Source organism: Hylobates moloch, unplaced genomic scaffold (genome assembly GCF_009828535.3).
Source record: "Hylobates moloch isolate HMO894 unplaced genomic scaffold, HMol_V3 SCAFFOLD_9, whole genome shotgun sequence".
NCBI lineage: Eukaryota > Metazoa > Chordata > Mammalia > Primates > Hylobatidae > Hylobates > Hylobates moloch.
This window is the reverse complement of record NW_026652284.1, coordinates 120,679,388-120,691,839: the sequence shown is the minus strand read 5'-3', so window position 1 is coordinate 120,691,839 and position 12,452 is coordinate 120,679,388. Positions and strand designations below refer to the sequence as shown.

Sequence of the window (12,452 nt, the reverse complement as noted above, 5' to 3'; positions counted from 1 at the left end):
TGTCTTAGTCTGGTGAGGCTGCTCTCACAAAATGCCACACACTGGGTGGCTGATAAACAATAGAAATGTATTGTGCACAGTTCTAGAGGCTAGAAGTCCACGATCCAGGTACCAGCATGTTTGGCGTCTGGGAAGGGCCCACTTGCTTGTTCACAGACCGCCATCTTTCCTCTGTGTTCTCACTTGGTGGAACAGGTGAGCTAGTTCTTTAGGGCCTCTTCTTATAAGGACACTAATTCCATTTGTGAGTGCTTCACCCCCTGACCCAATCACTTTTTAAAGTCCCCACCTCCTAATTCTATCACCTTGGGGGCTAGGCTTTCAACATGTGAATTTTGGGGAGGCACAAACATTCAAACCGTGGCTGGGGTGATGGGCTCTGAGCCATGTCTCAGGAACCTTAGTCTGGCAGGGGTGTGTGGACAGGTGAAGGAAGGTGGAGAGATGGTAGGAAGACGATGCCGATTCCTCTTCCAGATGAGGGCTGACGAGGGCCCCAGCGAAGCCATGGCAGTGAGCGCAGAGGAGAGGGGATGGAGGGAGGGTTTGGAGGCCCAAGTTGGAAGGGCATTCAAGCTAAGGCTCTGTACTCACAGAAACGTCAGGGAAACATTCATCGTCCAGGGCCGAGGAGGGAGAGAAGCACTTCCTTAAGCAATGCTCCTGGAGCAGCAGAGTGGGCTCTGCCTTCCTTCTTCTCTGAAGGCAGCTGTGCGGTGGGCAGGGCCCAGGCCCAGAGTCAGGTCTTGTCCCTGGTACTTCTTGGCTGTGTGATTTTGCACAGGTGATTAATGTGTCCCTGAGCTGTTAATGTCCTTATTTGCCAGCTCACAGGATAGTTGTATTGAGTAAATCAGGTATGTTAAGTCTGCTGCCATACAGTAGGTGCTGAAGAAACAGAAGTTGTTGGCTGGGCGCGGTGGCTCACACCTGTAATCCCAGCACTTTGGGAGGCTGAGGCAGGCAGATCACCTGAGGTCAGGAGTTCGAGACCAGCCTGGTTAACATGGTGAAATCCCGTCTCTACTGAAGGTACAAAAATTAGCCAGTCATGGCGGTAGGTGCTTGTAATCTCAGCTACACAGGAGGATGAGGCAGGAGAATCGCTTGAACCTGGGAGGTGGAAGTTGCAGTGAGCCAAGATCGTACCACCGCACTCCAGCCTGAGCGACAGAGTGAGACTCCGTCTCAAAAAAAAAAAAAGAAAAGAAACAGAAGTTATGATTTCTACACTACAGGGTTGTTGGGAGGATTCAGTTGGGTCTTGGATGAAAGAAAACTTTTTGTAAACCCTGAAGTCTTAAGTCTAATTTCAGTGGTATTATTAATAATTCATTACCCAGTCACGTGGTTCTGTGTCTTCTTGTGTTTTAAGAATTTTTGTGTTTGATGAGAGACCTTGATAAAATCCTGTTGTGTAGATGAACTCTTGTTCCTTTTCTTTTCTTTTGTAAAGGAACTTAAAGTAGAGGTCTCAGATTTGTAGCAAGTACCTTTGTAGCAGAGAATCTGGGCTTTATCAGCAGGAGGATGGGCTGCACCTGCAGCCATGGCTGGGGAAGGTCTGAAGCCACCTGGGGTCTGTGCCCTGGGCTGCTCACCAGGCTTTCCTTCTCCTTGATGTGTCCTCAGGTCTTTGTTTTATGAAGAAACATTTTTAATGTGTGCTTCTTTTTTCACTTACACGTTTCTTTCAAAAGCTTTTTACTTTCTCTCTGTGCTTCAGCTTTCTGAGGAAGAGAAAATTCAGCGCTACAGCATCCTCTCCGAGCTCTATGAGCTGATCGGCTTCCATCGCAAGTCTGCGTTCTTCAAGCGCGTGGCCGCCATGCAGTGCGTGGCCCCGAGCATCGCGGAGCCTGGGTGGAGGGCCTGCTACAAACTCCTCCTGGAAACGCTCCCCGGCTACAGTCTGTCGCTGGATCCCAAAGATTTCAGCAGAGGTACTGGAGTCCCCTTGCTTGCCCTAGGTGTTGCTTTCTGTCGGATGGTCACATGCTGTTTCAGCCCCTGTCCTGAGTGGCAGACATCGTGGTTGGTGCTGGTGGCTCCAGAATGACTAGATCCCTGCCCTGGAGTTGGGTGCCTGCTCTAATCAGATTATAGGAAAAAGTACTGGTGCTTTGCCTTGGGGCTCGGATTCTTGAATCTTTATCAGCAGGAGTCAGAAATTGCCTTTGAGTTCATTGGCATGGTGTGTCATCATCAGTCAAACACTGGAAACACCTAATGAATTTTACTCATGAGATTTAGTTATGTTAGCACAAATCAATGAACCCAGAATACATATCCTTGGGTATATGTGTATACCTGAGCTATGCATTCAGCAATAAATTCTTATTCTGAAATATTAATGCACGGTAATGTATATTAAAAATAACGCTATCAATCTAATAACAAATATGTACAAGGATAATGCTCAGTATTAGACAAAGTCTGATTAAAAGGAGAAAAAACATTTTTGGGGGCCAGGCACGGTGGCTGACTCCTGTAATCCCCAGCACTTTGAGAGACCAGGGTGGGTGGATCACTGGAGGTCAGGAGTTCATGACCAGCCTGGCCAACATGGTGAAACGCTGTCTCTACCAAAAAACAAAAATTAGCTGGGCATGGTGGCACGTGCTTGTAGTCCCAACTACTCGGGAGGCTGAGGCAAGAGAATTACTTGAACCTGGGAGGCGGAGGTTGCAATGAGCTGGGATCGCGCTACTACACTCCAGCCCGGGCGGCAGAGAAAGATCTTATCTCAAACAAAACAAAACAAAACAAAAAAACAAAGAAACAAACATTTTTGAGGGGTTACTTTTAGATAGGAAACATACAGCACTTTTTCTTCAGTTCAAGCCTACAGCTAGTGAAGGTATAGGCTTCTAGACAGGAAAGAACTGTGATGTCATCTAGGTTTATTTCCCACCAGGGCAAAAATGGGTTCTTCGGCATCCTTTTTTTTTTTCTTTTTTTTCCTGAGACGGAGTTTCACTCTTGTTGCCCAGGCTAGAGTGCAATGGCACGATCTTGGCTCGCTGCAGCCTCCACCTCCTGGGTTCAAGTGATTCTCCTGCCTCAGCGTCCTGAGAAGCTGGGATTACAGGCATGTGCCACCACGCCTAGCTAATTTTTGTATTTTTAGTAGAGACGGGGTTTCACCATGTTGGCCAGGCTGGTCTCAAACTCCTGACCTCAGGTGATCCGCCCACCTTGGCCTCCCAAAGTGCTGGGATTACAGGCATGAAACACCATGCCCGGCCTCTTCAGTATCTTTTTTATGTGGTCATGTCCATCCATTTCACTGGCCTCTGCTGACTGGAGGTGCTCATGGCTTTATGATGAATCCAGTTCCACTTTTGGATAATTCTGATAGTTGGGGCTCTCCCCAACGTTGAATTAAAAATTACGTTTCTCCTTACTTTCACCTGCTAGAATATCTGAAGACATATCTACTGGACTTTTTTGTACATTGATTCAACAGGTAATTCATTATACTCCTGCCTCCATGCTATGCAGTGTGTTGGGTGAGTGATGTGATGGCAAAGGAGACAGTTTCTGCCCTCTACAATGGAAATAAACAGGTGCCTCTCACATGTGACAGCTTCCCGGTGTTTGCACAGAGCTCTTAGGTCCTTCCAGAGCCTGCTTCTAACTTACGTGTCTATGGTTGCTATGACAGTCACTCCTAAGTCACACTCCCCAGACTTGTTACTGTTCAACCATCTTCCCAAGGCAACACTTACATTTGATAGAACCTCAAATCCGATTCTCAGGATGCATTCTGATTAGCTTCGAGCAGGGGTCAGCAAATGTTCTCTGTAAAGGGCCAGACAGTAAATATTTTAGGCTTTATGGGCCACACGGTCTGTGCGGAAATGACTTGACCCTGCTGTTGTGGTGTGAAAGCAGCCATGGACAGCACGTAAACCATGAAACTGTGTTAACATTAGTACATGGTGGCCAGATTTGGCATGGCAGCTATACTTTGCGAAATCCCTGGCTGAGAACACTGTGATATTTGAAATCACTTATTTATTTTTATTTTTTAGAGATGAGGTCTCGCTGTGTTGCCCAGGCTGGCCTCAAACTCTTGGGCTGAAGCGATCCTCCTGCCTTGTTTAAAAGGAGGGCACTGGGTTTGGAAGAGAAAACGCAGACTGAGAGAGTAATATAGCAGGAGGAGAGTCAGGCGGGCAGTGAAGGGGAGGGAAGGGAGGCTGGGATGGAGTATACGCAGCACTTTAGCCACTTATTTCTCTTCAGGGAAGAGAACTAGACCTGGGGGTGCTTTTGCAGTCTGGGGAGGGCACTTCTGCTCTGGACTGCTGTGGTCTGGCCTGAAGCTATGCCGGGAAGAGCTGAGGCCCTACGTGAAGCAGATGTGTTCAGGGTTGAAAATCCCCCAAGTCCCATCAAGTTCCCCATATAAATCCCCAATTTTTGTGGGTTTTTGTCTTTAGAGCCTAAGATATCCTGCCTCTGGAGCCACAGGGGCAGGCAGAGCGCTGCTGACCTCTCTGGGCAAGTGATAAAAGCCTGTCATGCTGTCTGCTCGGGTGAGATGGCTGAGATCTGGCAGGGAGTTTGGCATTTTGTGTGTTCACCCTCAACATGTGAATGGTGTCCAGCATAAAGCAAGAACCAAGACGTCCCTGCAGAACAGAATAGTTGCTGGAGAGCCTGCTGGAGAGGGTCCTGAACTCTGCTCTTGACCTCTTGCACTCAGTATCATCACCAACGGCTAAGACAAAAGGGATAAAATCCAGGTTCAAAATGAACTCCACTAACAGTATGAGTCCAATCATCAGCACATCCAGCACAGACAGATGTCAAGTCCCATGTTTAAAGAAACCCCAAAAACCATGACGGGGTGCAGAATAGAGGAGACCTGGCGAGGTCATACACAAAGATGGATAAGGTGTGCTCTGAGATGAGGTTCATGATAGTTTTTTTTCACCTGCCCTTCCTTTCTCTAATTTCTTTTTCCTCTGTGTTCCCCGGAGAGATGGGATGGAACCTGTCTCCCCAGCCCTTATTTCATGATTGGCACCTTTAGATGGACCATGAGGATGTGTGAATTGAGGCTGATGACCCACTTACCTCCTGCCCTTGCAGACACACAGACTTCCCCACTGTCAACACCCCCTACCAGGGTGGTACATTTGTTGCAATTGATGAACCTATGTTGACACATCATCATCACCCAAAGTTCGTAGTTTACATTAGGGTTCACTCTTGGTGGTGTACATTCTGTGGGTTTTGACAAATGTGTAGTGATGAGTATCCACCATTATGATATCATACACAGAAGTTTCCCTGCCCTGAAAATCCTTTGTGCTCTATCTCCTCATCCCTCCCTCCTGTTACCTTCTGGCAACCACTGACCCTTTTACTGTCTCCATAGTTTTGCCTTTCCCAGAATCTCATATAGTTGGAATCATACAGTATGTAGCCTTTTCAAATTGGCTTCTTTCTCTTAGTAATATACATTTAAGTTTCCTTCATGTCTTTTCTCAGCTTGATAGCTCATTACTTTATAGTGCTGAATAATATTCTACTATCAGAATATGTCACAGTTATTTATACATTCACCTAATGAATCTTGGTTGACAACTTGGTTGCTTGCAAGTTTTGGCAATTGTAAAGCAGCCATAAACATTTGTGTGCAAGTTTTTGTGTGGATATAAGTTTTCAGCTCATTTGAGTAAATATCAAGGAGCATGGTTCCCGGATGATATGGTAAAAATATGTTTACTTTTGTAAGAACCCGCCAAACTGTCTTCCAAAGTGGCTGAACCATTTTGCATCCCCTTCAGCATTGAATGACAGTTCCTGTTGCTCCACATCCTTGCCAGCATTTGGGGTTGTCAGTGTTAGATTTTGGCCATTCTAATAGGTGTGTAGTGGTATCTCGTTGCTTTACTTTGCAATTGCCTGATGACATATGATGTTGAGCATTTTTCTTATGCTTATTTTCCATCTGGATACCTTCTTTGGTGAAATGTCTATTCAGATCTTTTGCCCCCTTTTTAATTGGGCTGTTTGTTTCCTTGCTGTTTTCTTTAAGAGTTTTTTGTATGATTTGGATGACAGTCCTTTATCAGTTGTGTCTTTTGCAAATATTTTTCCCCAGTCTGTGTCTTGTTTCCTCATTCTCTTGATATGTCTTTTGCAGAGCAGAAGTTTTAAATTTTAATGAAGTCTAGCTTATCAAGTCTTTCTTTGATGGGTTATACCTTGGGTGTTAGATCTAAAGAGTCATTAGTATACCTAAGGTCACCTAGATTTTCTCTTGTGTTAACTTCTGGGAGGTTTGTATTTTCTCATCCTGCATTTGGGTTTATGATCTGTTTTGAGTTAATTTTTGTGAAGAGTGTGAGGTCTGTGTCTAGAGTTATTTTTTTGCTTGTGGATGTCCAGTTATTTCCGCACCATTTATTGAAAAGACTGTCTTTGCTCCATTGATTGCCTTTGCTGCTTTGTCAAAGACCAGTTGACTATACTTATGAGGGTCTATTTCTGGGCTGTCTCTTCTGCTCCATTGACCTATTTGTCTGTTCTTTCACCATTACCACACTATCTTGAGTACTATAGTTTTATAGTAAGCCTCGAGATTAGGGATATTTTTATTTATTAAAAAATTTTATAATAGAATGATTTATATTTCTTTAAATCATTCTATTATAAAGACACATGGATGGGTATGTTCATTGCAGGATTATTCACAATAGCAAAGACATGGAATCAATCTCAATGCCCATTAGTGATAGACTGGATAAAGAAAATGTGCTACATATACACCGTGGAATATTATGCAGCCATAAAAAATGAGGTCATGTTCTTTGCAGGGATATGGATGGAGCTGGAGGCAATTATTCATACCAAACTAATGCAGGAACAGAAAACCAAATACCACATGTTCTCACTTATAAGTGAGAGCTGAATTATGAGAACACATGGCCACGTAGAGGGGAATAACATACACTGGGGCCTTTTGGAGGGTGGAGGGTAGAAGGAGGGAGAAGATCAGGAAAAATAACTAATGGGTACTAGGCTTAATACCTGGGTCACAAACTCATCTGTACAATAAACCCCTACGACACGTTTACCAGTGTAACAAACCTTCACTTGTACCCCTGAACTTAAAGTTGAAATAAATTGTCCTTATTAGATGTTACAAAAAACTGATTGTTCACAAAAGGTGATTGTTCCCGTTTTCTTCGCTGTTTCTTGGTATTTTAGGTGACATACCCGGAGCAGCTGCTGTGCTGGGCAGGGTTGCCGTGCAGTTGCGGCCTGTGCGGGGTGCTGGGCTGTGCTTGCCAGCCATCTGTGGCTCAGAGCTGGGTGCATTCAGATGAAGGGGTGCTCTTGTCTCCCGTAGGGACCTTCTGGGCATGCCTTGCTAAGCCTGGTGCCTGCAGGCTGCGTTTGCCTATGGGGCATCTCTTTCTAATCCACGCCAGGGCTAGCTGTGGCCTCATGGTAAATGGTTTCACATGCATAACCTCATTTCTTACAGCCTGGTGAGTGGAGACTGCGCGTTCCACGTGCCATGTGAGGGACCAGGGCAGGCAGGGCGCAGTGTTACTCCTGAGGTCGCACAGCTGGTGAGAGCACAGGACGCCATTACTGACCAGCTGTGCGATGCTGGCCGTGTCCCTGAGTCCTGTGTGCCCACTTTCTCATCTGTAAGTGGGGCACTAGTTTACACTCGTTTACTGGTGGAGGTTGTAAGGATTGAATTGGTGAGTCCTTGTGAGGTGCTTTGGACAGTGCTCAGCAAATGTTAGCGGCTGTTAGTCAAATGAGATCTTTGGTCAGGTCTAATATGCTTCCCATAGCATCCCCTGAGGCCAGCATGAATGGGGTTTGCAAGGCCTGTCCCTCCTCGGCTCCCCCAGAAAGAGTGTGTGTTGCTGGGGCAGGCCCTCCCTGGCCTTTGGTTGCAGATGAGGGTCAGAGAGGGGCCTGCCCTAGCAACACAGTTAATTTTGGACAAAATAACTGGACAGCCCTAAAACTTGTAGGATTTACATTTTAAAAGGCTAAGAGTGGCCAGGTGTGGTGGCTCATGCCTGTAATCCCAGCACTTTGGGAGGTCGAGATGGGTGGATCACTGGAGGTCAGGAGTTCGAGACCAGTCTGGCCAACACGACGAAACCCCGTCTGTACTAAAAAAAATACAAATTAGCCAGGTGTAGTGGCACATGCCTGTAATCCTAGCTACCCAGGAGGCTGAGGCAGGAGAATCGCTTGAACCTGGGAGGTGGAAGGGTTTCAGTGAGCCGAGAATGCACCACTGCACTCCAGCCTGGGGGACAGAGCGAGACTCCATCTCGAAAAAAAAAATGCTAAGAGTTACTGGTGGAGGAGGAGAGATTAGACCCCAGAGTCTCAGCAGGGGAGAGTTGGGTGTCTAAGCTCATTTAGGCTGGATTCTGGAGAAATGTAATGGGGAAGGAGTAGTGTTTAGGAAGAAGAAAGTTTTTAAAGCAATCACAGTATTGCCTTGTAGAGTGATGAGAAAGTGTATTTTAATAGATTTCTGTGTGCACTTGTGAATGGAATCCCCATTTGCTGTGCTTTTGAGAGACTTCAGGCAAGATTTAAATTGCTTTTCGGTTCCTTTTTTTTTTTTTTGCATCCTTTGAATATAACTCCAGGCTGGTTTCAGGGTAAAAGCAAGCCTCCTGTGCTCTATGCAAGTTATCTTAGGAGTGGTCTTCATTTTCTTTTTTTCCTGTCCTGGGGCCAGTTATCTATAACATTTAAGACTGCATCAGTCTGAGGTCTTCTGATGCCTCTTGCTTCCTTCGGGGACACTCTTCTCTGTTCTTTCTGCCTCACTCCCAGTCATCCTCAGGTCACAGCTGGATGCCATTTCTTCAGAGAGGTCCTCAGTGGTCCTTTCAGCCTTAAGTGGAACTGTTTTATTTTTCTCTTTCATCGAATGCCGTTATTTTTCTCTTTTCATTGAATTCTGTTGTTCTTCCTTATAACACCTCTCATGATTTGTAAGTACATTTGAAACATGTTTGGGACCAGGTGCAGTGGCTGACACCTGTAATCCCAGCACTTTGGGAGGCTGAGGCAGGTGGGTCACCTGAGGTCAGGAGTTCGAGACAAGCCTGGCCAATATGGTGAAACCCTGTCTCTACTAAAAATTCAAAAATTAGCCAGGCATGGTGGTACGCGCCTGTAACCCCAGCTACTCGGGAGGCTGAGGCAGGAGAATTGCTTGAACCTGGGAGGCAGAAGTTGCAGTGAACCAAGATCGTGGCCTTGCACTCCAGTCTGGGCAACAAGAGTGACACTCCGTCGAAAAAAAAAAAAAAAAAAAAAAAAAGACGTTTGTGTCAAGAGGAGACATTTTCCATTATTTTGTGAAAGAGGCTAGAGAAAGAAGGTGACTCGCTGAGATTAAAAATGATAAATGTCAGCTGGCTGTATGTTTAACAAAACACAAAAGTCCCTTTAAACCCCATCTCCACTGTGGCTCTGGACTGCTTTAAACATCTCCCAGAGAATTTAATGGAAATCTACTAACACCCTGTACCTGTAAATAAAAGGCAAATTGTCTGTACTCTCAGGTCCCAAAATGTATTCTTTTTCTTGAAATGAACATTTGCACTAGCTGGTTATAGACAGTTGAGGAAGGAACACTGATGTGTGCTGTGTGTATTTGCCGGCTTAAGGGCACTTAGTATCATTTCAATCTTGTGTTGCTCTATATGAAGATTTTTGATCATGCCTTTTGCTTAAGCCTTTTCCTGGACGAGGGATTAAATTTTGCCCAGGAACTCTTATGAAAGAAGGAGACTGCTAAGGCAGATGGATTTGCTAAAAGGCAATAGTTCATATATAAAATAAACCTCCAAATTGGTGAACTTTTTGATTACAAAAGTATTGAAAATTTTATCACTGGGTCATATGCTGCAAATCTGTCTTCAGAAAAATAATTCACATTTTATAGGGAGAGCACTTTGAGCCACACAGAAATTATGACTTGTACACTATTTACTGTTAAGAAAATTTGTACTCAGTCTTACTCATAATCACCCGTGGTAGAAACTGGATCATTATCTATTTTTAAAAGAATCAGCAAAGTGATATTTGCCCAATTCTTATGTGAGAAAACCTTCTAGATATGGTAGTGCTGAGATTAGTTAAATTGGGTCTTTCTGAATTCATGGCTAGGTTAGTCATGACATTGATTTCAGCTTCATAATCTTTAAAAAAATCTCTTCTCATTTTGGCATTTGGCCTTGGCTTCTTTTGACAATGTGGAATATTGTAGGGACTCGTCTTTCTCTCCTTTCCTGCAGTTGTATGAGAAGTACTACCATTTTATATTCCAAAAGATGTCGGGAAGATAAACTACTAAGATATAAAGTAGTTGTTTTTTTTTTCATTTTTTATTTTTTTAAGCGTGTGTATGGTCAGCTCCAAGGATTTCAATGAGAAGTTATGAAGAAATACTTTAAATATATACAAATTAGAGAGGATAGAATAGAATATTGAGTCCATTGCCCAGATTAAATCATTATCAAGATTTGACCACATTGGCTTTATTTTTACTTTATTCATTTTTTTGTTGAAGTATTTAAAGCAGATCCCAGAAACCACATCACTGTACTCCTTCATAGCTGTATGCGCGTCCACAACATGGGAGGGTTTCCTTTCACCAGCCTTGCGTCTTGATCCACGTGCGTGTTAAGTACCAACTTTGTTATCAGGCACCCTGCCAGGCATTAAGGACACTTGAATGGATAAGACACAAACCTGCCTCCCAAGGACATTAAGGATTGATGAGAGAAACAAAGACATGAGATTACAGGTGCCTTATGGTACCTGCCAGATAACTCCTATGGGCTGAAATTTGTGCAAAATACAGTGGAAATACAGAAGAGGGACTGGTCAGCTGTGCAGGGCACGGTGCTGAGCGAAGAGGTCAGGAAGGTCTGTGAGCGGCGGAACCCTTGGAGCAATGTCTTCAAATATCAGTGGGCAAACAGAGAAAGGTTAGGATAGAAGGAAGGGCCCCTGCTATTTGCGTTGGGGAGGAGGCATCCCTTCTTGTTCTGTTTGCCTCAGCTGAGCGCCCAGCCTCATGTCAGGCCCTGTCCTGGCGATGCAATAGTAAGTAACACACGGTCTTCAGGTACAGGAAGTCATACCTGAATGGGGGATTTTGACACACAAGCAGGTTATTTTACTTAATAAATAACCTCAATAGGGATTTAAAAAAATGGAGGACTCATTCTTAGTGAAACAGTGGAACAGATTGGATCATTAATCATGTCACAGCTAGAGTCAAAGGTTGACCTGTGTGTTAACCACATTATATTCATTGAATAATAATATTAATAGCAACTAGCATTTATTGAGAACTTATGATAAATAAACTGCTGAAGTGCTTTAAATGGGTTATTGCACTTAAGCCTCACAACTTTAACTTGTACTCCGAGTGCTGTCTCCGTTTTACAGTTTGGTGTGGCCCCTTTCTCATCGAGGGTTCACCCCAGAGGTCACCTCCTTGCCCACCTGCCCTGGCTGATGCAGCGTCTCTCAGCCCCATCAGCCCTCATTATTACTGTTTGTGTTCGTCCCAGCATCCACCAGCATGCTGTTTCCCAGGGCTGAGGCCCGACTCTTCCCACAAGAGTGTCAATGGCACGAGAACCTGCCCCGCACAGTATTGTGTTCTCGGTAAACACTTGTTAACCAACCGACTGTCGTGAGCTATTATGGACTTTCAGTGCGTGGCAGTTTTGTCGGAGTTTGAATGCGCCTTTATGTATTTTTTCATGGTCTAAGTTTTGGATCAGCTGGAGCAGTGATTAGCCAGTCTGTGTGGTTGGTTATCAGAGCCATTGACACGGTGTGTGTTAACACAGATTGGCTGGGAGCAGTGGCTCATACCTGTAATCCCAGCACTTTGGGAGGCCAAGGTGGGAGGATCGCTGTAGGCCAGGAGTTCAAGACCAGCCTGGGCAACATGGGGACACCCTGTCTCTACAGGAAAAAAAAAAATTAGCTGGGCATGGCGGTGTGTACCTGTAGTCCCAGCTACGCAGGAGGCTGAAATGGGAGGATTGATTGCTTGAGCCCAGGAGGTCCAGCTGCAGTAAGCTGTGATTGCACCACCACACTCCAGCCTGGATGACAGAGAAAGACCCCATCTCTTTAAAAAAGGGAAACTTTTTAACTGTCTTTGCATCCAGATTTCTCCGTCTTTAATTCAAAGATGCTAAACTGTTTTGGAGTGAGCAGCTATAGAATTTAACTTTTTTTTTCTAATTTAGCTATCTACTTTTCTTCATTTTTCTTATATTTTAGAGAAATATTATATTTTTGATTTAATGTTCTTGGTTGTTGATAATGAAGGCCCTTCAAATATGAGTATTTTCTTGGAGAAAAAGTATGTCTCTAACTCAGATATATGAAATCCATCTTTTGTT

The 12,452-nt window shown here is 44.5% G+C and overlaps 1 protein-coding gene across 3 annotated transcripts in view; it reads left to right on the top strand.

The window, feature by feature from the left end:
* Positions 1-12,452, top strand: part of TRAPPC9 (trafficking protein particle complex subunit 9) — a 736,107-nt gene that overhangs the window by 86,774 nt on the left and 636,881 nt on the right. For all 3 annotated transcript variants that reach the window (XM_058444536.1, XM_058444535.1, XM_058444534.1), the window contains one exon: positions 1,727-1,943. In XM_058444536.1, coding sequence (XP_058300519.1) covers positions 1,727-1,943 — 217 coding nt within the window. The remainder of the gene's footprint in view (positions 1-1,726; positions 1,944-12,452) is intronic.